The sequence below is a fragment of the Fundulus heteroclitus genome, chromosome 18 (assembly GCF_011125445.2).
Source record: "Fundulus heteroclitus isolate FHET01 chromosome 18, MU-UCD_Fhet_4.1, whole genome shotgun sequence".
Lineage (NCBI taxonomy): Eukaryota > Metazoa > Chordata > Actinopteri > Cyprinodontiformes > Fundulidae > Fundulus > Fundulus heteroclitus.
Genome location: NC_046378.1, coordinates 13,887,581 through 13,914,837, shown reverse-complemented (window position 1 = coordinate 13,914,837; position 27,257 = coordinate 13,887,581). Strand labels below are relative to the sequence as shown.

Genomic DNA, 27,257 nt, shown 5'->3' with positions numbered 1-27,257 from the left:
CTGGGGCTTTGCCTGGTGCAGTTTTTGGAGCATGAGCTGAAAAATAAGACAGTTTTAAGGCATTGTGTTGCACAACAGATGGTATTTGGCCATGGATGGTTTTAAAAACAGATTTCAAGCATCTTTGATCAGTTGCCTTCCTGTTAAGTACCTGTGAAATGTACACATGTAGGTAAATTAACCCCTCGGATGACTCCGGGCTCATGTTTTTGTTATTTTCAGGCTCCGATATGACAACACAAATGTCTTTTTTATAATTTTGCAAGCAAGCAATCTCTCAGAAAATAGTTCAACAACTGCCAAGAGTTATTTATTGATGATGTCTGAATGCAAACTCTTCATTTTTGTTTTGATTTTACTCCTTATTTTTAGATAATCAGCCTGAGTTCTTTCCGCATGCAGTTTGCAGGTGTGCTTAGACAATGGATGGATGGTTGGATGGATGGATGGATGGATGGATGGATGGATGGATGGATGGATGGATGGAGCGTGTCAGGTCACACTGACAGACAGTAGGTATGGGTGTTGCCAAACTCATCACACAACAAGAGGGAAAGGATAGACAGCTAGGAGAGACTTGTGTTAAATTTCTCTGATTCGATGGAGTTCCCTGGGTTCGGTGGCGCATAAAAGTTTGAGGAGCCTCTAATCTCGGCCCAGGAAAGAAGAAGAAGAAAAAAGCATTTCACTCTGCGTTAGTGTCTGATTGTAGATCGTTCTAGTTTTGTTCCACTAGAAAATGTTGTAGTCTCAAACTGACACTGAGCTGATTTTAAAGTCACAGCTGCGAAGCCTTTTCACTGGAGGGTGCAGCTTTCACGCAGACTTTCATATCAAGTGTATAATGCAGAAAAAGGGCTGCACGCATGTGGGAAATGTAACCTCAAACAAAAAGCATCTGCTGCGAGAGGATCTTCAGATGATTTCACAAAAAGCCTCTTGATCCATTTTATTTCTCGCCCTATTGAGTAAGGAGGCAGACAACTCTGTCCCCCTGAGACGCCATGAAGTCCCTCCACAGCTTTGCAGCGCCGCTGCCACTTAGCATTCCCCTTTCTCCTCACAGCTCTATTGGTCTCATTTTGTTGCATTAATCCTCATCAATCGCTCTGTTATGGCAGAAGGGCAAAGTTGAGCAGCGATTACATTTTCAGGGGTGATGCCAGTTTATCATGGCAGCTTATTGAATGTAATTTCCACAGAGGACCAGCAGTAAGCATCGTCCTGCTGACTGACAGGTGTGCAGAGGAGAGCGACCGACGGCGCTTATGCGGTGAAGAAAATAAAGTTTGTTGTGATGTAAAATATATTCTTTGGATTAAAATTCATGAGACGGTTTTTACCTCGTTAGCTCGTCCCCCCCTTTCCATCTTCGCTCCGACGCTGCATTTGCATCTCCTCATGCATCAAGGACAGATTGAAATTGATCAAGGTGCTTGACCGTGTTCGTGGGGACCTCACGGATCCAGGTTTTTTAAAAGCGCGGGCTGCTCTTTGAAGCCACGAGGCCAGAAGAACCACGGGGGAGTTAGCGAGACAGGGAGGGATGGCGGACACTTTGAAGTTCAGAAATAGATAACATTAAAGGCCGACTGGGAGAGGAAGAAAACAGCTCTGGCCTCGGCGTCGTCTGTAGTTATTGATGGTGAAACGGCTTGGGCCGATATGACAAGCTGATTAGGGTAAAAACTTCGCATAGTCCATTTAATTTGTAGTTATTTAAAGATAGCAGGTTAAAAAATGTACTATAGAAGACAAAATTTTAGAATTTTCCTTTTTCGGGACTTTCTTTAGAGATTGTTTGTATGTGCATGCACGTGTGTATGTATGCATGTAATGAACAAATAATGATGCAATACAGCTAATGAAAACCATAAAACAATAAAAAGAGACTATTTTACAGTTGTAATAATAATAATATTAATAATACATATTTATAGTCTAGAATTATCAGCTTAATCAACTACTTCTGTAATATTCTGGGTTCTGTCTTGGTTTTATGTTTTGATCAATTGGTCCTTGTCTCCTGCCTCAGGTTCTGTTTTGTCTCGATTCTTGTTAGCTTGTGCATTGTTTAGTTTTCTGTTTTGGGTTTGATTTCCTATAGCACACACCTGCTTAACTCCGCCCGGTTTCTCATTACCTTTCACCTGACCCACCTTTACCTTTATCTCCGTCAACTATAATAATCAGTAGTTTACCTGTAATGATTTCACCCCAAAAAGGACTGGGAAGATATTCCTGAAGGGCTCTGCAGGCCTTGTGGTTTTGAAGAATTATTATTTTTAGATACTTCCCTGGGTTGCTCCAGTAAATAGGAGTGACATAATGTAGACAACGGCCACATTAAATAGCACAAGTTTTGTACAGCTGTAGGTGATGTTATGCTGCTATGCCACTTGTCAGTAAAGAGATGGAGCGTGGCTTTGTGCCAGCCATGTGTTGCTTCTTAGCAAAGAAGTTCATGATGTTCTCTTTCTCTGAGGCTTGGTGTGACGTCCATAAATTGACAACTTTTTAAAAAGTGTTAATGGCTTTGTCAACTTGTTTGAGCATTAAAGCTTTCCTTTAGAAGTGTGTTTGTGATTGTTTTTAAACCTGATTCTTTTTTAAGTTTCATCAGGAGATCTGCTGAGTAGACAGAATTACATTCGACTACGAGTATGAACGGCTGCATCCCTCTTCGTTGCTCGTTTTTGGCTCTATGCTCCACAATTCAAAGAGCTTTTCAGGTTTGACGTATAGGTCTATGACGTATAAAGAACAGTAATAATGAAAAACTGGTTCGTAATGGAGGAGATGCTGGTGTGAGAGGTGGGGCACAATCTGGAGATTGTGCCCCACAATCTGGAGATATATATATATATATATATATATATATATATATATATATATATATGTATATATATATATATATGTATATATATATATATATATATATATATGTATATATATATATATATATATATATATATATATATATATATATATATATATATATAAATATTCAACCATTCCACCTATCTGTGACAGATCGGTGCCTTTTCCTTCGCCGCCTGGAGGGTTTCTGTGACACACGGGAGGCTCAGGGCTCCAGGATCAGTCATGCCAGTTTATCATCTCATTGGTGTCGTCATGTCGCACCATATGACCACAACTTTTTCACATTTCAGCAGGTCATGTAAACTCTTTAAACTTGCGGTTTTCATGGGGCCTGATGACGATTTGGGACCAGATGTTTTATAAAGGTGCCGGACCTTGATTCTCCTCCTTACAGCTTTGCAGAGTATAATTTGCAGTCCACTTTAGAGAGAATGTCTTCCAAATTTTGTGCAGTTTTTTTTATTTTTTTTATCTCTAAAATAAAATGCTTTTTAGTACTAAAAATGTTTTAATGCTTTGATGTGCAAAACGGTTCTTATTTTATCTATTGCTGCTCCTCCTACTCACCTTTTTTTCATGTGGTCTCAGATTAATTTCCTCTTCTGGCAAACATGTAACCCTGTAACTCCAAATGTATCATTTTTGATACAAATATATCTGAGACGTCTACCTCTTCAACAAGGTCAGTATTTGGTGGAACATAAAATTTACAACATAAAATGAATATAGTTTACACACACTATATAAAAATGCAGAAAACATGATGAAATGTATTTTTTGGTCAAATGTATCGATTATGATACAAAGAAAAGTTGAAAGCCTGACGTTTTATTTTTAGTTTTTGAAGCAACCGAAAAAGATATTCTTTTTTAGAAAATGTGAAGTTTCCTCACTATTACCTGTATCGGGCTTTAAAGGATTAAGAAACTGTCCCAATCTCCAGCTAAAGCAAACGATAATTGATGATGAAATAATTAATATATTAACATAGGAAAAAGTTGACTTTTGACAACTTGAATAACCGCAGAACAGCACAGCCAAGTTTTACCAAAAAAACACACATGTCCCCTTAGATCACAAGAGTCGGCAGGTTAATTGAGGCCCCGGTTCAACATCTTAAGTACACTATGTTCATTCATCCTGCCTGGGGCCAAATTTCACACGCGCTGCTCTCCTGCTTAAAATTCCTCTCCAAAAATTGTTCCAAATCCTTGTTACCAGTCCTGGAACCAAGCACCATCTTCCATATAAAGAGGCGCTATAAAACCACAAAAGGTTTTAGTAAATCGTTTTGAACATTAAATCTGAATTAGTCGTAGCAGTTGTTCAGGACCAAGACCTTTGATTTGGACTTTTGTCTTTGGAGTTTGGTTTCAAACCATGAAGAAAGAAATTTATTCAACTCTTCTTTAAGCTTCCAGTGCTGAGCATCCATCCATCCATCCATCCATCCATCCATCCATCCATCCATCCATCCATCCATCCATCCATCCATCCATCCATCCATCCATCCATCCATCCATCCATCCATCCATCCATCCATCCATCCATCCATCCATCCATCCATCCAATTAATTTACTGCATTCCTATCAGTGCAACAACACTTTGAGCGTCTCTATCTGAATTCCTCCAAATGCTCTATTTTTAGGACTCTAGGGGATCCGTTGCCACATTCAGGCAGTCACAGTAGAAAAAGAACCGACTGGAAAGTATTTAGATAACATATTAGCTGTGTTAGGTTAAATGTTCTGTTATGTATAAATTCATATATACTTTACCTTGAACTATTTAGCAAATACACTTTAATTGTACATGTTTTCAGTTTATCCAGCTGAAATGCACCTAATAACCTGTCATTGCTGCATGAAAAAATAGGCCCTTTGAAATTATTTTTAGTTTTTATGTGATTCTCTAAAATGTAAATATACACTTGATGTATATATATATATATATATATATATATAGCAAAGCTAATTTGATAATAGTGGGATCTCATGGAGGCAAAGATTCAAAGGAGCTGTTTCATGGACAGGAGGGAACACTGGAGCCATTTTGAGATACAAAAAAAAAAAAAAACGATTCAGATTCGTCTCCTTTCTTTAGCTGCCCGCTGTGTTTAAGGTTTTAATCATTTCACGGAGCAGAGCTGGGAGCATTTACTCTGAATCTGAGTTTCACATCACATCCAAAATGCCTAACAAGATGAAATGATTGGCTGGGGCTTCTGACTCGTGCAATCTCAGCGAGTTTAAACACATATAAATGGAGATATGCACTGCTGCACATCTTCTTCTGCTAAGAAGAGGAAAACCGGGTTTACACGAGGAGATCAATGCTGCAAAGTTGCTGCATTGACGGTTCCTGTTGTTAAAGCTGAGGATCTGACTTTGTAAAGGTTCTGTTTAAGCAGCAATACGACTGGTTGAGGCTGAAAAAAAGCAAACCAGGACATCATTTAAGCTTTCTGGTCCATTTAAGCTCAACAAAACAATGGTGATGTTGTTTTTTTCTCTGATCAGAGGAAACTTCTATCTTTAGCCATCTCCTTCTATTTAGAGCCGTGACATTCTCACAAAAGGGCTTTGTTGTGCGCTGATTGTTAATAGGTAACACCATTAGCATCATTGTGGGCATCTTATTGGAAACGGGCATCACCGCCCCGAGAGCTGGCCTGTTTTCCACATCGTATTGTTTGGAAAGTAGGAAGGTTTGTCTTTGCTCCAGTTTTTCTTCTGCCGATAACATACTTAAAAAGAAATATGGCGGAAAACAATGAAGCTTGACATGTTTAACTAAGAAACAACGGTTTAGTTTTCATGAAAGTGAAAAAGTGTGCAAATTTCCTCCTGGGATTATTTGAGAAGGCGTAGTTAAACGTCTCCATGAAGTGATAAGCGGACTTGTTAGGGGGTTTCATGCTGAGTTGTTTTCTGACTGATGGGTGTGTGAAATCCTTGCACATCTATAACATATGCATGTGTTAAATCAGAGGCTCAAATCACTGCATTTAACATTTTATTCCATGTATACTGTTGAAGAGTTATAACACAAAGTGAGGACATTGTGCTGGTCCTCACTTTGTATTCTGCTAACGGCTAGGTTTAGGACTGAGGTGTGAATTGAGTTTAGGTTAAAGGTATATAGCCAGGTTAGGATGACGGAGCAAGGTTTTAAACCGGCAACCCACTGGTTACAGGACAAACTCCTTTCTCAAACATTAGGCGCGTGGTTCAGATTCGACTCAAATTAAAAAATGACATGCTGGCTGCAGCGTTCAGTGCTTTTGTTGAGGCGATCTTCTAACAGTGAAGATTATCTTGTCCAATCCAAGCAAGGGAACAAACCTCATAAGCAGTGACAGGAGGGAAAATTAAAAAAAAAGGGACCAATGACTCTTTTGAAGAATGATTTCCAAGCGTTATTTTGTCACCCATCATGAATTAAATATCTTGTTTCAGCTGAATTGCTGCTGCTCATTATGCGCCGCACGTTGGAGATGAGAATCACTGTTGGCTATATGAAAGTTTAATTTGGTTCATTCAGCTAATTGCTGTGTGATTGATTATGTAATTACTCCGTATTTGTTCCGTGGTTGTTGCGCTCGCACGGTGGAGGTAGTAATTCCCAGAATGTGGCGATGCGGCGTTATTCCCCGGCTGTCAGTCGTTGTTTTGTGTGTGTTGGGTACATAACTTGTGCGCTGGCTGCACGGTTGTATTTTCTCCGCTGCTTCATGTTTCCTGATATTTGCTCTGCTCCTCTGAGATCACACAATGCACAGCGGTGCTCCAGTTTCTGCTTTCTGAATTCAGCAAGCAGCAACTGCCTGGAAAACAAACAAAAAAAAAAAAACAGGAAAAAAAAAGCACTAGTCCAGCCTGAAAAAGCAGACGTATCTAGATCAGGCCTATCAATATTTAACAACACTGCTCATCAGTAAAACATGAAAGACAAGACTCGTGTAGACTAGTCACATGAAGCTGCTGCTCAGGTTCCTCATGGGACTGAAAACAGATCCTCTAACCAGGAACATCAAGCACTCCTGTGATGTAAATTCATATTTATTGTTGATAAAGGAGGTGTAGAACTATTTTATGCCACAGTGGATGATAACGATTGGTAGCTACTAATAAAAGCCTTCAAAGATTATAATTTCAGCCCCCACCTCCCCAAAGAAAACTGCAAAAAAGATTAGATTCCGTGTCTTCTCCCTCAACCTCGCACATCTTTGTGTGTTTTTGTGCGCGTGTTTCAGCTGAGTCTTCATGTAATTAGCTGAACGAGATGGCCATTAGAGCGACCCCCTGCTGTCTTATCTAACTCCAATGAGTCACGCTTTCAGCAGCAAAACGGCTGCCGGAGCGGCGAAACGGAGCAGTCCTGATAATCCCCAAAGGTCGCAGGGGTTCTGAGGCTGAGATTTGTTAAAAAGAGAAAATGTCACATTTCAAATTCTTTTAAGCAGTATTTGAAGAAGACCATTACAGCAGTGGGAGGTCCATAAAATTGTCTATTCGCTGATGTAGATTCCTCTTCTGTAATTAGATTCAACATTTAATTTAATTATCGTCATGTTAAAATGGATTGGCTAGGATCAGACACGGACGAGTATATTCCCCTTCAGTATGATAACATTAAGTAAAAACATTGTTATTGCACTGTATCCCTGTATCAACAAAAACATTTAAAACAAACATATACATTTTATCTGGATTTTTATTTTTGTATTTGTATTTTTTTTTTTTACAGAATAGCAACATTCATTCCTACTGTTGCTAAAATGAAAACATATATCATTTGTATTATTTTACCGCTATAAAAAGGTTCTGCACATTTGCTTATTGTTCTTTTGATTCTGATCAAGGATAGACAGAAAAGATTGGAAAAAATAAATATTTGATTATGTTTTTGTCCCTATTTTATTGTAATTCACGGCTGTCACCACAGGGTGGCGGTAATAAGAGGGGCCTTCAAATGCGAGCACAGGGACGAGTTTTTGGTGTTTACTCGTAATGTGTTAGCATTCTGGCCAATATTGTAGAATAACTGTGGAACAGGTTGTGATTTTAAGTTGTTTTATGTTTAAGATAAGATAAAACTTCTTTATTGTCCCATAATGGGGAAATTTGGGTATGACAGTGGCAAGACACAGACAGTTAAACACAATTATTAGCAATGAAGAAAAAAATAACGAACTAGTCTAATCTAAAATTTATTTTAAAGTTTAACCCTTATTTTGGCATATAGACTAAATAAAAAAAAAAAAACCAGATATTAGCTGCTGGATTAGTTGAGACATTCTGCTCAGGTCGCTAGCATTCAGGCAGGGAGACGTGCGGCTCATAGCTGATCAACTCTAGATTTCATCTCTGAATTTCCACATCTCGGCTCTCCGTGTCTCTAACGGCCAGAAGTATCTCCATACAGCTGAAGTTGGGCGTCTTGTAAGCAAACTAAAAGCACTTTTGACCTTTCTTTCAGCCAGCTGACTGGCAGAGCACAGCAACAGGTGTGGGACATGCAGTGCTACATCGCTATTGAAAGATCAATATCGGTGCTTTCTCACTGAAGAGACTTTACACCCATAACTTTATAAAACGTTGGCATACCCTGAGACCCAAATCCATCTGTGTCTGGATCAGATAGCCATGGGTTGATACTCCTTTGGTTTCTCACAAAGAAAACAGAAGCAACATCTAGTTAATAGCAGAGAAGATGGATTCGGTAGTCTCATTACTTTATTCAGAACATCTGCACTTGAAGGTAAACAAACGATCAGTGTTTCTAGAATACTTTTCACACATTAAATTGGCTGCTTTGGGCCATGGCAGAAAAGTACACACCATTTCTCATTACTGATGGGAAATTGATGGGAATTTGTATGATTTATCTGACAAAATGCTGACATTGGAGGGAGTTGTAGCTGAACTGAGGCTAGAGTCCATTCTTGTAAGTGCAGCACATGTTAAATTGGAAAGTCTACATTTTTATACCCACTGTCTCCTGGCAAAAAGTTTCTTTTAAGTTTTTAACTTGGGAAAAAATACACCTAAATTCATATTTGAACAACAAATACATGTTTTAATATTTGGCAGATTTAGTCCAACAGAAGGAGGCTGCTGAACAAACTCAGCTCAAATACTGAACACAAGGTGGCAAAGCTGGAGATGCAGCATTAAAATTTAGTTCGATTAGGTAATCTGTGTGGAAAATGGCTCCTTGTGGTTCATTCAGTCAGAAGGTTGAGGAGAGCTTCAGATTTACTGGGAAATGTGTTCAGGAGGACACGTTTTTAATATAAACTCCTCATCAAAGGTGTGTGACTCTTTAGTTGTCCGGCTTCTGTCGACAGGCTGTCCTTGGTGCTTCAAACAGCTGAGCACAGCCGGGGTAAATGCTGATGAGTATTACACCTACGTTTGCTTGCAAAAGGGTTTATATGCCTTGAACATTTTCAAAATCTGTCTCATCATTACAACTACAAATGTCAAAGTATTCTGTTGGCATTTCTCTGAATACACCAACACAAAGAACCTTTTTAACTGCGAAGATGAAGGGAAAAATTATGGTTTTAATGATGACTTTTTCTTTTGCAAATAAAAGTCTAAAAAGTGTAGCACGAATTTGTTCCTAGTTCCCCTAAGTCAATACTTTGTAGAACCACCTTTCACTGCAAACTCTCATGGTTTTGTTTGTGAAGGCTTCCTTGCTTGCTTCTGATTAATTGATGTCGCGCCAACAGATTTTCCTGCTTCCTGCCCCCCCAGAGTTACCATGAGCATCTTGGTTGCTTCCCTGAATAATGTTCTCCGGTTCCAAGCTGTCAGTTTAGGTGGACGGTTGTGTCTCGGTAGGTTTACAGTTGTATCAAATGTTTTTCATTCTTGGACGATGGGTTTGAACAGAGCCCAGGTAGATGCTCAAAGCTTGGAGTTGTCCCTGTACCACACCCAATCGCTGCTGAAACATCTTAGCTCCCTCCGATCTGTTACTTCCTCTAAGAGGTTCGCCAAAATAAAACACACTCTAAAGATGATTAAAATTCAGAGTTAGACTTTAACACTTTAGTCTAAATGTGGCAGAGAAATGATTACAGGTTTCAGCGCTGAGGCTCTTACAACGCGGGCAGCCTCCTGAAGAGGAGGAGCCTCAAGTCATGGTCTCACCTCCTTTTCTAACTTAGACACTACCCCTGATGGGGGGGGGGGGGTGTCTCCTCATGTGACATCAACTGAAGGAACGTCTTGACATGGTGACATTTTCTGTTTTTTTGCAAATGTTATTCTGTGGGTGTCTTAACCTGGCTAAGTGTAGAGACACATCTAGTACCAAAGGAAGAGCTGCTGCAGCAATACCTCCACACAGCCTATTTCTAATTAGACTAGCTTTAACTTTTAGCAAAAAATTTCCCAATTTAAACAACAAACCATAACAGGATGTTGTTTCGTAACCTGACCCTGCGTCAAACTTCTCCACAACATTATCCCTGACCTGTCTGCTGTCTTCGACGGTCTTTAATGTTCTCTGACAAACCGCTACGGAAGTGGTGTCCAAGGTGTGGCCCGGGGGCCATTTGTGGCCCCTGCGCTGATTTTGTGTGGCCCTCCTACTGAATTTCAAGAAAAATTTGCCCAACCAGCATCAGTGGCTTCTTGCATATGGAAACTTTTTATTTTTAATTAGAGTAAATATATCTGCTACAGACTGGCGACCTGTCCAGGGTGTACCCCGCCTCTTGCCCATTGAACGCCTGGAGATAGGCACCAGCAACCCCCGTGACCCCATGAGGGATAAAGCGGGTCAGAAAATTGATGGATGGATAGAGTAAATATATTATAGACAAGTGAAGATCTTACAGTTGAATGTTTAATTGAATGTTTGGTAGAACACAAGCACACTTTTTTACATTCACTTAAATTTAATAGTAAAAAGGGCGACGTTTACTTAAATGCAGACTTTGGTGCATTAAAATCTGATTGGAATTAATTTGATAAAAGAGGCTATATGAAGTTTAATATCTTTTCTTAAAATTATCATATTTTGTTGGGCAGTGTCAGTATTTTTGGTTATGTTATTTATTTGTGTTAATGTTTTGGCCCCCGTGTGCTTTCGATTTAACAATTTCGGCCCAATAGCCGAAAAGTTTGGCCGTCACTGAGGAGCTGCATTTATTCTGAGACTGGGTTGCATTCAGGTGGACTCTCTTTACCAGACATGTTGGCATTTGTGCCATTTCTTCATAGCAACCGAAAGCTCTAAGGCAATTATGGATCTCGTCAGCTGGTCTCTCAACGCTATTGATCAAATTTTTTCAACTGGAAAGCAAAGGACCGGGGAGCGTGCCTGTCCCGACGGAACTTTTTTTGCGGGATACATCTTGGACCCGTGGCAGAAATGGTCCACGGTGTGCCTCTCAATTCTTTCTGTTGAGGACGTCGAAGATGTCTACTTATTCGGATTTATGATACTTGGATTCCTCATTTTTGGCTTTGGAGGATATTTAATGTATCAACACCTTCAAAAGCTGCTGGCGGTAAATATGGCCCTGATGAGACTGCCAGTGGCAGTCGACGCGATCACGAGGTCGTTGAATGAACAAAACGGACGGCTTGATAAGCTGACCGCGGTTGTGGTACAGAGGTGAGATGGGATAAAACCTGGAAGTGTGAACGTTACTAGCCCATCGATTGGATTATTGGAATATTGGATCCTGGAGCCAGCGGCGAAAAGACTCTAAGGCTGACAGAAAAGTTGGTGTCAGCTTGTTCTCATAACAAATTCTGTTTTCTTCAAATCGGACTCCCCGCTATCAAATTCTCCCTGGTTGTTATGGCGACATCGCACAAATTCCCTGCTACCCCACATTCCTGCGGACATCTGTGGAGGAGTCAAGCCGGAGCGGCAGAGTGATAAGACTTTCCATCAAGGACACTTGCCTGCCGGAGGACGGCCTTCATGGACATACAGATTTCCACACAACATGCACCCAGACACACATATGCTCACAAATACAGATGACTTACCCGACCAGAACTCAAATGTTTACCTTCTGCATATATGTGTCTCGTCATTGATTGTGCTTTTTGTGCAAATGAGGTTTTTTTGTCGGATGCTTCACATTTTGTGTGGAAACACAAATTGTGCAGCACCTGTCTTTTTTCTCTCCTCCACTAGCCCAGTGTAAATCTTTTTTCAACAGATCTCAAGGCAGCGCCTAGGGACCCCGTGTAAAGCGGGGTCTGGGGCAGTTTGGGGAACGCACCTCACGGCTAGCGCTCATGTAGCAGCGGCCGACTGTGTGTGTTCCTGGCAACGCAAGGCCTCAGTCAATCGTTCCCCCAAAATGTTTGTTAAGTGTATGTGATGGACGGTTGTACTGGAACTGAAATTTCGATTGTAATGCAAATTGCAGTTGACTAATAAAATTGATTGATTGATTGATTGATTGATTGATGTGAGAAAAGTCCTCCACGGACCATGAAAAAAACCCACATTTAAAAAAAACCCACATGATTAACCTGGTAGGTGCACAGAGCGTAACAGTCGACGCTGATCTCCGGTAAGCCATAATCCTCTAATCTTTGCTGCTGCAGATGTTTTCTGCTTTATGTTCTCTGTGCAGATTTTGCTCTTTTGTGTAACAATTTTATAAGTTACCTTTCAAGACAGGAACTGCAAGTTATTATCATCCATCCATCCATTTTCCAACACGTCTATCCCCTGTGGGGTGGCAAGGGATGCTGGTGCCTATCTCCAGCTGTCAATGGGCGAGAAGTTATTAATATTATTATTATTATTTAGAACTTTTATGTGATTTGGACCAAACCATTGGGGATGAGACAGTGTTGAGGCACTTCTCAGAATCGCTGGACGCTGTCATGCTAAATGTTACCAAACAAATGTAAGAATAGAGTGAACTGGCTCCATATGACAAAAATCGGGCAGATTGAAAACGGCAATAGATTTTGTTCATCGTTTTATCATATGTACATCTTTGCAGGTTATTAGAGGGTGCAAGGTGGGACATGTTGCACTCAGATAAAGCAGCACCGTTGTAACCCACAGTTCAGTTCAGCTTTAAATATAGATCAATAAAAAAAAAAGCAAAAATTTGAAAGAAAAGAATCTTGTACAGTCCAGCAGAAGTGTTACTCAGCCAGCCACTTGTGAGTATCTCTGTTAAACAGAAGCTGGAACACAGCAGCAGCATTTAGCCTCTGTAAATATGCCGTGAAGAAGAAATTTATGACAAGTGTGCGCGAGTGCCAGCATGTCCCACTGCCAGAACATGTCTGTGTGCGTCTGGTAAATCTGCAGGAGCAAGAGCCTCCCCCCCCCCCCCCTCTTTAAAAGAAGGTAAGTAGTGTTGCTGCTTTCCTCTGCCCGGCTGTATTGATCCCTCCTCCTCGGGGGCGACCGTCTCAAATTAAAGAGAGGATCACATCACCTTGCGAAGCAATTAATTTGGCCTCGGAGGATCTCTTTGTTCTGTGTGTCGGTGCTTGTGGGGATATAGATGAAGTGGTTATCATCGGCTGCTTAGAAAGAATCGATTCACATGTTTTGCCAGAGCCTGGGGCATAATGAACAAGAACAACAACAACAAACCGCCGGAATGACGCAGAGAAGCAAACCTAAATGCATGAATATTTATAGAAAATGAAGTGTATATTGCGTGTGGCATATAGTTGTACACTCATGCTGCTAAATATTAAGTTAAGCCCATGATTATTCATACCCCTGGGTGAAATAGGTATAAAGTGACATTTATAGTTTACCGGCACGTTTCCTCTGACTTTAAAGGATATGGATGTGTGTCAAAATTTGATTTTACAACACGCCGTCAATATGAGCACGTACTGCATCCGTCGCAGGTTGTTGGAGTCTGTGGGAAATGTCAAGGTTTCACCTTATTTCAAATGGTCAGTGGTGTTTTAAAAGCATCCTGATTCCCCTGATTAACTGGGAACAGTTGGTTTTATCAAGCCGCCGGGTGAAACACAGCCGCTCTCTGCCGCTGCTTTGTGACAGGTTCAACTTTTGCACAAGGCGCTGTAGGTGAAGGCTAATTGGCCATTGTGAAGTCTGAGTGTACGCCTGCATCGTTCTCGGTTATGTTTTGTCCAGCGATGGACTGGTGACCTTTGGAGGTTGTTGTACCTTGGCTCTCGTCCTCTGACTTCTGGAGACAGGCGCTGTTAGTGGGCCTGTTCTGGAGAAACTGCAGGGCTGCTTTTTTACTCCCAGTCCCTCCCGCACGGCTATACACCAACGTAGTCATGGAAATATGAAAACCTCTACTCTTGGACTTTCTTAAGCAAGTTTGCTGGGATCTTCCGAGGTTTTAGAGTCCGTTTTTAAAACAAACTGGCTTCAAGATGTCGTGTTGTCTACAAAAATTTAAGAATACTTCATTCTTTTGTCTTTCCCTCGTATTTTACCTCTCAGGTGCTTGACTTTCTTGTAATTTTTTAATGTGGACATTCAGGAAAGTTGCTGTTCATGAGTTTCGTTAGTTTGTTGGTCATTTTTTGTGGGTACAGGACATGTACTTTTGGGGTATATGCCCCAGTAAAATGGGTCTGGATATATTAGAAGTTCACTCAAGCTGTAAAGATGCTGAATTCTAAGTTTTAGACAATATTTAATTTTTCCTGGTATTGATCTTTAGGTCTTGTTCTTGGAGCACATGGGCTCTTTGGCTTGGAGACCAATCTGGAGTGACACAAGAAAAAAGTCACGTGTCGGACTCCAGAACTCCCTCTAACCCTGAAAAGGCGTCGTCGTTTCCCCCTAAAGGTTGATGAATTCAGACTGCGAGCAGAGATAAGAGCATCAAACTGTGCGAGCGTGAGAGTGGACTTCCAAAACATAACAAAAAAAAAAAGTCAGAGGAGCAAAGAGTGGAAGCGTCACAGAGAGATTAGCACTAATGAGCTGTGACTTTGGCCGTGGCGAGAACAGACTGTTAATCAGTCTCTGTTGCTCTGCCACTCACTGTTTCTCTCACAAGGGCGCGTTCACAGGCGCACATCTGCACGCAGCAAAGGGGGATCCACTAAGAGAGTCATTACAAAGTCTTTGTTCTCCCTCTGCAGTCGAGGCTTTTGTGTTTTTTTTTCTGTCCGTACTCACATTGTTTCATTGGAATTGGACAGCTGGCGTTTCAGATTTCTGGGGCTTGCTTCTCCGCTGCTCTGAAAACGTACGGATCAATTAGGAGGAAGCAACAGGATAACAGATATGCTTAAACCTATAGATTTAAACCTAGAGTTTAATCATCTCTCATTTTCAGCATAGGTGCCAGAAGGTTTCCTCTAAATGTAAGTCATTATTTATGGGGGAAACCGGCATGAAGGAGGCTGTCAGGGAGCGTTCTTCTTACTGCTACATGGTGACAGTAAGAAAACACAAGCACAGTGTGTAGATTAAGTATTGAGATTGTCATGGTAGGATAACTTATTGAGGAATAATTTCACAGCAAATAAAAAGTTCAGAACATGATTTATTCAGGTTTTATTTAAAACAGAAAAGGGTTTTATATCCAGCTGGAATATTATATTTATAGTTTTGACAAAGGCATCGCATTGCTCATTCTGATTGTCATACAATCACAGAAGCAGAAATATAGAATACACAGTTATTAAATTTAGAGGTGTTTGTGGAGCTGAATGTTACGCCTTTTAGTGCTTTTGCTCCTGAAGGATCAACACTGGTACAGCAAGCCATTCAAGACTGGAGAAGCACTACCAAAGATCTGCAAGGTGATTTACCCAGTCAGGAGGACAAAGGCGGGACAAATGTTGTCCGCTTGGAGACTTGACAAACTGGAACCCTATGGAGGGATTTATAAGCTCTGTTATACGGCGTAAACCGTGTTTACAACTATTTCCTCATATAAAGGTGTTTCTGTTCCTTAACTCCAAGATTTCTACTTTTTCATAATCTTGGGCCAAATGATGCTTTCAGTGAAAATAACACGTTTTGAGTTTGCCAAAACGGCAAACTGGGTACCTGGGTGACTCTCCTAATGTATGGAGTAAGGTGCTCTAGTCAGATGAGACTAAAATGGAACTTTTTGGCCAATGTGGAAAATGCTATCTTTGGTGAGTGTATTTGAGTGTATTAGTCCTTGATTTGACCAGGTAAATAAGATTATCTGCCAATGGAATGAGTATTTTACCCCTAAAATAAGATAATTAGCTATAATAAATTTGAAATAAGATGATAAAGATGAGTTGTTCCTATTTTAATTGCAAAAATGTTATTCCGCTGGCAGATCATCTTATTTACCTACTCAAATCAAGGACTAATACACTAATTTTAAGACAATTTTACTTACTTTTAGTTCCCTTTTAGCAGTGTATACCCTTGAGGAATGGGCAGAAATCCCAGAGGCCAGATGTGGCAAGCACATGGAGATTGACCCAAAGCTACTTACTGCTGTTACAAGGTGGCTACACAAAGTACTGACTTTAGTGGGGATGAACAGTTTTGCATGCTGAACTTTTCTGTTATTTTATCCTAGTTGCCGCATGATCCACAGTAAAAAAAAAAGAAAAGTACATCTTCAAAGTTGTCGTAATGGTCTGAAATGGTACAATCTCTCATCTATCCATTTAAAGTCCAGGTCGGGGGCAACAAAACACAAAAAAATACCAAGAGTTAGCATAATAAATGAGATAGGCAGATGAAATTCTATGTAAAATGTAAATGTCTTCTCTCTCCTGGTGGGAACTTTTTTATATAAAGAACAAAACAAAAAAAAATCTTTTTTGGTAGAAGGATCTAAATCAGTCATGCAGAAACATTTGAAGGTAAAGTCTTCAACAAAAGATAACGCAGTTTTAAGAACCAATCAAAATACATCCACTAGCACAGAAACAAAGTCCAGGCTTGACAAGAGCAACGGGTAACTGCGGGACGTGATCCAGGAAAGAAGAAAAAACTGGAACAGGGGGAACAAATTACATAGTTATAGGAAATATATTTCTGTTAATATCCAAAAGCAATGGCAGTGAACAACGACTTCAGTTCAGAAACAGATTACAGCTCGAAACAATATCTCCTGAAAAGTAATTAATTACAAATGAGAGAAAAGAACAACCTAAACACCAACAGTATGGACTCGATTAAGCCAGTAAACACATATACTATTAGAATTACACATACACAAGACACGGTTACTATTATTGACACATCTGAAGTGAAACCAGACTGTTTCTTGATATTTTCTGCCTTCGCAGTAAAAATCTGTCAAACAAGGAGCCGAAGCCGAGCTGAGAACAGCAGTGACGAGCCCAGCCAGATAATTATGTTTTCCTCCTGTTTCTTCCTCCGACTTTGACTCCGCTGTGTTCTCTGTGATGTGTTTTTGTTGTTTATTCTCTCCATTATCTCAGTTTTTCACAGACCCCTGTGCCAGCAGCCCTTGTCTCCATGGAAACTGCAGCCGGAGCGAAGGCGGGGAGGAGGGCGAGCCGGCCTACTCGTGCGAGTGCACCGAAGGCTACGAGGGAGAGAGGTGCGATCAGATCTCGCTGGACCTGCTGCCCGCAGCCGACTGGGGCCCGGCCACCCCCTCCGCTCCCGAGCTGGCCACGCCGGTGACCTCCACCACGACGGGCCCCACTGTGCACCAGCAGCCGACCACGGTCCCTGTCACCGCCACGCCGGCGCCTCCCACCCTGCAGCCGTGGCGGCCCAAACCCGGGCAGAGGCTGCTGGTGGTGCAATGGGACGCTGACAGGGTAAGAACGCCTCCACTGAACCTCGACTCCAGTAGACGTCCAATGAAAAAGCATTTTTTTTCCTTTGCCTGAGGGGGAAATAGTTAAAAAAAAATTGTCTAAAAATAAACCTGGCCCTACATGAAAAATGTATTGTACCCTAAACTATCAAGTGGATAAAATGGCGATGGGTCTTTCACATCGCTGTGGAGGCACTTGGTCCCAATCTTCTTTGCAGAATCCTTTTTAATTTGGTCTGTTTAGGGTCATCATGCCACAGCATCGCAATTCGTTTTAATCAAGCAGACTTTGACTAGGACACTAGACAATTGTACTTTTTAACCATGTAGGGGTGCATTTACTTTATCTCAAGTTCACAAACTGATGGCTGCACATTGTCCGTCAGGATTCCAAAAAAAGTAAAAAATAAAGCAACTGGACTTGTTTTCCGTAGTTGAAGACGTTTCGCTTCCTCTCCAGGAAGCTTTCTCAATTCAAAAAGTCTGGAGTAATGTGGAGTACCAAGCTTTATACTACTGCCCAAACAAAGGCCTTGTAATGGCTTAGATAACATGCAAATACAACAGAAACAGGTCCACCCCCTTAGTAATGGGCGGTCGTTTAAGACATTAAGGCAGCAGATTGAACCGAAACTGGTCCACTCCTCTGTAACGAGGAGTCGTTAGGGTTGTTACTGGCTTGGTTAAAGGAGCGATGTTTTGATCACCCGTATGAGGGTGAGGATTGAGGTTTGGACAGTAGTATAAAGCTTGGTACTCCACATTACTCCTGAAGAGGAAGCGAAACGTCTTCAACTACGGAAAACAAGTCCAGTTGCTTTGTTTTTTACTCTTTTTTGGAATGACCATGACCTGGATGACTGAGAATCTTCACCAACATATTGTTTGTCAGGATTCTTTGGCAGACAGCTGTATTCAGGATTCTATCATAACACACTACCACCTAAACATGGTGTTCTCTTTTTTACATCTTGAACATTCTGAAAAAGTCAAACTTATACTTGTGTGTTGGTGGTTTGTGCTTCAGGTCACTGAGGGTCTGCACTGTGTGAGCCCGGAGCTGTGTGAGCTGACATCAGGAACCCTGACTCTGTCTCTGGAGGTGCCTGAAGAGACCGCTGTGAAGTAAGAGCGACGTCATGAAGCTTTGAGGACTGGCTGCTGCCCTCTAAAATACAGAGTCGCTATAAGCCAAGAAAATCCATCCTTCTTTTTAATTTAAGGTTGACATCAGCTCCAGGTTACATTGCCGTCTGGCGACAAGCCCCATCAACCTGTCGCTATGGAGCCAAAAATAGTTTCTCAAGGACCGATTGCTCCGGCTTTTAAAGATTAGCTACATTCTTTGGCCGTCGCTATGTAACCCATAAATCCACTAGCTCTGCTAAAACCCCCCCAAAAAAGGTGCTTCCGATTAAAATGTACCTGGCTTTCTGGATTCAAAAACACAAAGTGTGCATAATTATCCCACAGAAGAAATAAAAATAGAGCATGTTGTGCATATTGTGTTTTTCTGCATACTTACCATGCAGGAACGTCTGCAGGAAACATTTTTCACCAAGAAGATTGTGTCCCTAATACCCTTTCATTTGAATCCCCGTGACCCAACTGCATCACGTTTGCGCAGGTGCGCTCAATTTATAAAATACTGCAATTGTCTAAAAGCAGAATAACAACTGCCCAGTAAAAAGGAGGTGGTCAATGAATTATGCAGAAGGAATGGTCAAGGTGATTGCTGGATGCCCTTGATGTTCTCATTATACATGAGAGGCACAGCGCAGAGCTCAGCTAACGGTCCTGGACTAAAGGCTGCGAGCTGGGAGGCAATCAACCTCTGCTGCTTTGTTTTTGTGCTTTTTTATTTGCACAAAAAACACCTGAATGCATACCAAGACGCTGGTCGTGAAGGAGACGCCAACGAACCAATATCATCCACTTAGGCTGAGCAAAAACAGAGTGGTTGTTACAGTCCTGTGGTTACTGTTCTGTTTTGCTTGGTGCCACTAAAATGATTGAAATCGCCACACAAATGTTTTTTCAGGCAAAGATAAACACAAAATGACGTTTCCCAATGGTGATTTTACTTATTACAGTAAAAAAAAAGCTGTCCAAAGCAACCTGGCATTGTGTGAAACAGTAATTTCCCCCTTAACCCCTAAAGATAACTGGTTTCTGCCACCCCTGCTGCCATAAAATGTTAATGTTCAGGGAACTAAAGCTTTCGTATCACTGTGGAGGAGTTCAGACCCACTTTTCTATGCAGCGTTATTTCAATTAAGCCTCATTGGAGGGTCTGAACTGCCAATTTAAGGTCATATCGTGTCAATTGTATTTAGGTCCGGACATGAAAACAACTCGTAAACCTACAGGTAAGCTTTTAATCATTGTCCCATTGAATGACTCAAGTGGTCTAAAGGTCACATGATGGCCGGACATCCTTATGCAGGGTTTTCTGGTTGAGAAACGAGTTCATGTTTCCGTCAGTAACAGCAAGTCGTCTGAATCATGAAGCAGCAAGTCATCCCCAGACCGTCACACTACCACCACCATGCCTGATTGTCTTACTTAAAGAAATTCCCAACTCATCAATCAATCAATCAATCAATCAATCAATCAATCAATCAATCAATCAATCAATCAATCAATCAATCAATCAATCAATCAATCAATCAATCAATCAATCAATCAATCAATCAATCAACCAATTTTTTTTTATTTAGCCGTTTAGGTGACTAAAGTGCATAAAATCTACATTACAGAATCAGAATTAAAACTTAAAAAGTAAGTATAAAATAAAATACAAAATATGGCACGATGCTACTGAATGTTTAAAGCCAGTCTGAATAAATGGGTATCAATCCTGGCCTTAAAAACTACAAAGTCAGTAGTGGTACGAATGTCAGGGGGCAAGAGCCTGAACCTGGGTCCAGTGACTGAGAAGTGTTTTTACCTAGCTCTAGATACTTCCAAAAAGCTGGTTTGTTGACCTTAAGGCCCTGGTTGGCTTATGAACGCACACGAGTTCAGACAGGTATGGAGGGGCAACAGCATCATGGGCTTTAAAAACAAATAGCAACATTTTAAAATCAATCCTCAAAGAAACTGGGAGTCAGTGGAGAGAAAAAAGGACTGGTTGATGTGCTGTCATCAGGGAATGTTGGTTAAAAAGCAGGCAGCGAATTTGAACCAGCTGTAGACAGCTGATTGATGACTTGGAGACACGGACATAGAGTGCGTTGCAATAGTCAGTTCTGGAGCTTATAAATGCGTGAATAGTGGTTAATTAGACCTGGGTTTGGCTATGAAGTGAAAATGATTAAATGTGTTTACAGTTTAATTCTGATCTAACAAGTGGGGCAAGGTTTGGACAAACTCGTTTTCCTTTAATAAAGGACATCATCATTTGAAAGACATTTGTCTGGGAGAGTGTTGGTTTACATCAGAAAAATTGATACGTCTTGTACTGTTTCACTAAGGCATCAATGAAAGTGGTTTAAACTGTTGGAAAAATTAAGTGGTGATTTATCCTAAGATGATAAAGAACTGTAGTATATGTTAAACCTGAGAGCCGGTCTATTCAAATACCTCAATTTTTGCAGTGATTTTATTCATTTAACAGTCTTATACTTTTTATTACGGAGCCATTCCTAAAAAAAAGATGACTCCTGTTAAACCTTAGGGAGCCATAGATCCCCAGATAATCTGAGCTCCATGTGGTGTCCTTGCTACTGAGCTCAGGATCCCAGCGGAGAAAAAAGCATTTCAGCTTTAAGTGACCAAACCACAATTTCATTATTTCAGTCACATTGCCTCAGTTTCAGGCAGCTCCACCTCCACTGCAGCATTTTTGGCCAACTATTGCATCAGTCCACATATGGTCTTAACTTTCATTTTGAAGTTTAATTTTGAAGTTAACTGTGTGTTGTAATATATTCTGGACTATATCTATCAGGCTTGCTTTTTTAACTCGGCTAATTGCTTTAATGACAAATTATTAAACGTCGTTTCATCACTTTCTGATGCCAGATTTCATTTAGTGCATCGCATATCTCCTATTTCTAATCCCCATTTCCTCTGCACAGCACTTTCAGCTGCATCACGTTGTAGGGAAATCACTGTCGAGGTGATAATAATTACAGCCCTTATCAGCTGTAAACACTCATTAGACCAACTGCACAACACGGAGGGCTAAGAGGATAATCGCACATTGTTTTAGTTGTTTTGCTTAATATGGGAAAGATTAATTCAGTGTAGGAGGGAGGTTAGAGAGCTTCTCGACGCCATCTAACGCCGAGCGGCTTCACTTGAGCTGTGGAGCATCTTTCTTACAACTGCAGCTGACAGATTACGCTCTGCTCCCCTGTCTGTCTCTCATGAGGGCTTTCTGTGAGGAGATCCAGCTTAGTTCAGCTTTGCCCTCATCTTTCCTCCCTTTTCAGCAAGCAGCTGGTTCAGTTTAGTGTTTTGTTTTTATCTGCGGCCTCCTCCTCACGTCCAAGGGTCTGATAACAGAATACTAACCCCCAAAGTTCTCTGTATAATATTATCTTTATTTTAGAGGTTTTAAGTTGTAAAACATCATTTAGATTAAAAGTCTACACACCCCTGTTAGGATACCAGGCTTTTATGATGTAGCAATCATAATACATCAATTCAAAAGTAGGACTGCTTCCACTGTTATTGTGATATACTGTTTGTATCCTGTATTATTAAACTGAAATATAAACAAATCTTTTAATATCTTACAAACCAATCTTATAATCTTACATTCTTGCATTTAGTCTTCGACATCAGTTAAATACTGTAAATAAAGTTTAGATTATAACCAATGTAAAAACAGGACTGCTAACAGCTGCCAACAGCCTGAAAGTATAGATTCAGAAATTTGTGACTTCATTTGTGACCACATGTGATAGCCATCCACTGTGGTCTTCATTTGTCTGGAACAAGGAATATGTTTGCATATGTTTGCAAAGAAAACATCCAGGCCTTATTAAATTCTCACAAAACCTTCTGGGAGATTGTGCAATGATCTGATGAAGCCAAACTTTATCTTGGGGCCACAATTCCAAAAGGTAAGTTTATAACACAAAACAGCATTATCACCAAAATGTGCATTATATTAGTATAAATTATATTATACATTATTACATTACAGTGAAATATGGTAGTGGCAGCACCATGTTGTTAAGTTATTTTTCTTAAGATACAACTAGGGCAGATTAAATCATGAGCAGTTGTAAGTAGCAGCTAATTTTGATCAAAATACTTTGGAAATAGATGAAGGATGCTGACAGACTCATCCCAATGAAAACTAAATGCTATAATTAAGCCCCTAATAACATGACAAACGATCCATATCAACAGGATTGTTTTTTTGTTTCTGTTAACAAATCTATGTGACAGAAATGTCATCACGATCTCTGCACACAGCGTTTCTACTACAAGTGTTAACCGTGTAATTTCCTTGCCAAGCCACTAGTTGGCGGTATGTTCTTTGAAGGTCAGCAACTTACAAGCACTTCCTGCCTAAAAAGCTGTCTCCACTAAGTCATGCTACACGTGCCAGGGCTTCCCCAAACAGGCCGATTCTGTTTTTCTTGTGTACATGGCAAAGGAAGCCGGATGGTTTCAAAACGTTGCACTCTGAAACCTGTTTTGGATCGTGCCGTTTTCAGAGAAAATCCATAATGTTGTGATGTACATGAACAGTAGAAATGCAGTAAAATATTGGTAATGTTAAGACTAAAAGGTTATTGCATTAACAAATCGTGGCTGACACGTCGGCTGCCCATGGGAAGCATAAGTCATCATCTGCCAAGGTTGCTTCTCTCTGGTGGGCTTTCTTAGGTTGGGTGTTAATCAGTCTTAACTGTGCCACCCCGCATATTTGCTAGTGTTGGTCATGGGGCACCTCTGATTCCCACATATGTAACATATTTTCACCTTGTCGTCCCCGTTCTTCCTCCACTACATTCAGTTTTTGAAGTGGTTCCTCTAGTTTGCTCTGGTTGATTCTGAGGCACATGGGATGTCGCTGAGTGATGAGTTGCACTTCTTTCCCTCCGGGATCCTTGTGGCATCCAAAACCAATGATGTGAGACCCCTTCTTCATCTGAGCCACTTATTTCACCACTATGGGTCTAATTCACAGGGTTAACTGATCTAGCTGGATTTTCCTTTCCCGTTTTCAACTTGAAAGTAGGGTGGCCTGCTGCTGTTTCCACAGGTAAGTCATTTACCTGGATTAACAGATTCAGACAAAGAGTGTGCACAGGGTGGCTTCTTTGCTCGTCTTATAGACAGGGTTGTCTCCAATCTGTTCTCTTACTATGTAGATGGTTTTCTTCCAGTAAGGTTTCACTTTACCTGGTCCTCCTCTTTCAGGAAGGTTTTGAACTATGATCTGCTTCCCTGGCTGTAAATTCACATCTCTGCTTTTTTGGCCATAACAGTGCTTCCCCTTGACTGGTGGCTGTTGGCACTAGCCACCTTGTATGCTTCAGTCATCCTCTCTGCCCATTTTGCTGCAATTCCTTCACTGTCTCTGACTCTTCGCCTCAACAAACCGAAGAATAGATTAAAAAGAAGATGTGGGTGATGACCATGTAGCAGGTAGTATGGAGAGAACCCGGTTGACTCATGTTTGGTGCAATTGTATGCATGAATGACATGGGGCAGGAGGACTTTCTCTTTCTCTCTGAGGGTTCTGAACATTTGCAACAGTGTTTGGTTGAACCCTACAGCTGGGTTCCCCTGTGGATGATAAGGGCCTATTCTAATTTTTATCAACTTGAATGCATGTGATTAAGGACATAGTATAATGCATCTATATGCATTAACTATATCCTCCAAACTTCCTGCTGCTCGACTGTTGCCTGTAATCTCTTTAGCTAACACGACTTCACTTTCTGAGCGTTTTTGATGCACCACACCAGCTGTTTGTGTGCTGTTGACGTGATGAAAGAGTCTGTTTCAAAAGCAATATGATTTTCTTCTCCTCTGATTCCCCTTTTTGACCTCCATCTGCTGTCGTCACGGCACCTCTCGTTGTGGTAACACTGGATCGGCACTCCTCTATAGTTTTGTTGGAGGCAGATCCCAGACGAGCCCCCACAATTTGTTATGGGTCCCAAGAGTGGTACCATAGTAACTAGAGAAGTTTGTAAAAAGCATAGAAAAGCACAATGAAAACACAACTAGCAGTTTTCATACAGTTTGCGTCTGACGTGAGAGGCGGAGCGCCTCGCCTGCTGCGAACTGGCATTACACCTGTCCACAAACAAAAAGGTTCTGTAGGTATTCTGCTTGCAGTTCTTAGTCGATTTCTCCACACAATTAAAAGAGAATGTAAAGTCCATCAGAACATTTAGAAAATTATCATTATTTTGACTAAAAGAGGGGTTTAATAACTATTTTGAGTGTACTACAGAACACAGCCGAAAAGTCACAAGTTGAAATAAATATATGAACACAACCTTGTGTTTTGGGCCTAGCAGGTGCCAGAGACCATACTCATTGAACTCTCTGGTTTCCTGTTAATGTCCTTCATGCTTTGTTTCCCTCCTTCCTTTGTTTTCTCTCACCAGGGTGCTGGTGAATGCCAGTGGAGCTCCAGTGCTGTGGCGTGTGAGTGAAGAGGGCTTTCTCCGCTCCTCTATTCTGAACGGTACCACCATATGGTTTCTGCAGGCCGCCGATGGCCTGGTGGTGCCAGACCGTTTGCTGCCCCTGGGACAGAACTACTTCCTTAGTGAGTCTCTCTTCCCTTGAAATGACAACGACCACCATGTGGTAGAGTGGCAGAAACAATCACACCTGTTGGTCGATGTGTCTGATCATTATTATTAAGCAGACAGAAATGTAGAGGTTCCTTGTTTATGGAAATGTTTGCAGTCTGAAAATATGTTAATCTTTTGACTTGAAACGAAGGATGCATTTGTGGCAAAGCCAATTAATTCAGCGTGTTAAGTGGAAGATCTGTGATGCTGCAGGTTTGTTTCTATGAATACTCTGGGAACTTTGATAGAGTTCACGCCATTACAAAAGTTTATGGATCCAACTGAGTCATTAAGGAGGACAATCATCCAAAACATTCGGCCAAAATTGATCTAACCAGGTGCAGCCCCCCGTCGCTCCAAAGAAAAAAACAAAAAAACATTTTCTTTAATTACTCTCACTTTTTAAAATAAATTTTACACAAACCGCACTAGCAGTGTTGGTTCTCTAGATGCCAGGGAGGAGAAAAACAAATCTTTGCATCGATGAGTCATCATATCAGACTAAGATAACCTTTATGTTTACATTTCAGCTGTCTTTATCGTTTCAGACTGTATTTGGATGCTTAGGTTGCTGTAGAGCTGTAGTGAGAGTTGTGAGGGGGGGTAATTTAAGAGCTCTACATACATGACGCTTTTCCACATACTTCCTGTCTGGGAGCTGACCTTCACGTCTGCTACCTCTGTGGCAGTCGTCTCTTCTGCTTCACTGAGGAAGCCAAATTGTGGAGTTAAATCGGGGGGGGGAGAGCAACGGAGGGCTACAGAGAGGGATTCAGATAAGGAAGGGGAGCAAAGAAGAGACGACAAGCCAGAAAGGGATTATAGGGAAGGACAGGGAGACAAAGGAGCAGGAGGAGAGACGAAAGGTCAAATTGTGAGACACAATTGGCTTATGTGATTTTTGTTTTTGCAGACGCCAGGCTTAATCGCGTATGACTAATGCTCTCAAAATAATCATTTGCACCCATTTCTGCTGCCTTAATGGGGGTCTGGACGGGGCTTTGCACGCGAGGATACGTCAAAGTCTGTGCCTTGGACGAAAGTACGATTATTCTGAGCCCGTGCTTTCACAGCATAAAGCTGCAATGACTCTGCAGGTCCAACTTTCATTGTCATTACGGTTAATGATCATTAAGTCAGCGGATGACAGAGGAGCGGGCACAGAGCACAGAGCTGTCAGCGTTCCCATTGGTCAGGCGAGCTGACGTCACTGCTTCCATCAGCGGTGGACTTCCAGTTCATTGGCTCAGGTCTGATTCTATAAAGCAGCACCTGATATTTACTATGGAGCTATTTTTATCCCAGCAGCGGTGAAGCTGTCAGCTTTGATTGAGCACACAATCAAAGAGATGTTTGAAGTTTATAGATCAAGAGAGAGAGAGAGAGACAGAGAGAGAAAGAGAGAAAGATGCATCGCAGAAGAACATTGCAAAGATCTGTCTGCATCCGCTCATCTTTTGATGGCAACTGTAGCCCGTCTGTAAAAGTGTAAAGGGAACACGATCTTTGTCATGATAGGTTATGTTCCTAATGTGCTAAAAGGACAGCCAAGTGGGATAAAATACGCCCCTATGGCTAGAAAGCAAAAAAAATATAAAAAAATTTCAGACGGTCACAGTGCAGTGGAAAAGAAAGGATACATGAGTTGCACAATTTTATGCAAATGAAGATCAGAAAAGTGTTTCATTTGTATGCAGCTACTAATGCTCTGTTGCCCCATAAATAAAATCAAGCTCAACAAGTAAACTTCAGAAGTCACCTAATGAGTAGATAGAGGTCAGGGATACTCATTGTGTTCATTATGCTGTAGGAATGCTTGTCATAAATAAGATTACTGTGAAGC

General features: G+C 41.1%; 1 protein-coding gene across 2 annotated transcripts in view; it reads left to right on the top strand.

Moving 5' to 3' along the window:
* The window catches only part of dner (delta/notch-like EGF repeat containing), a 72,579-nt gene that overhangs the window by 20,427 nt on the left and 24,895 nt on the right, over positions 1 to 27,257 (top strand). For both annotated transcript variants that reach the window (XM_021314777.2, XM_021314776.2), the window contains exons 2-4: positions 17,287 to 17,634; positions 18,661 to 18,758; positions 25,223 to 25,386. In XM_021314777.2, coding sequence (XP_021170452.2) covers positions 17,287 to 17,634; positions 18,661 to 18,758; positions 25,223 to 25,386 — 610 coding nt within the window. The remainder of the gene's footprint in view (positions 1 to 17,286; positions 17,635 to 18,660; positions 18,759 to 25,222; positions 25,387 to 27,257) is intronic.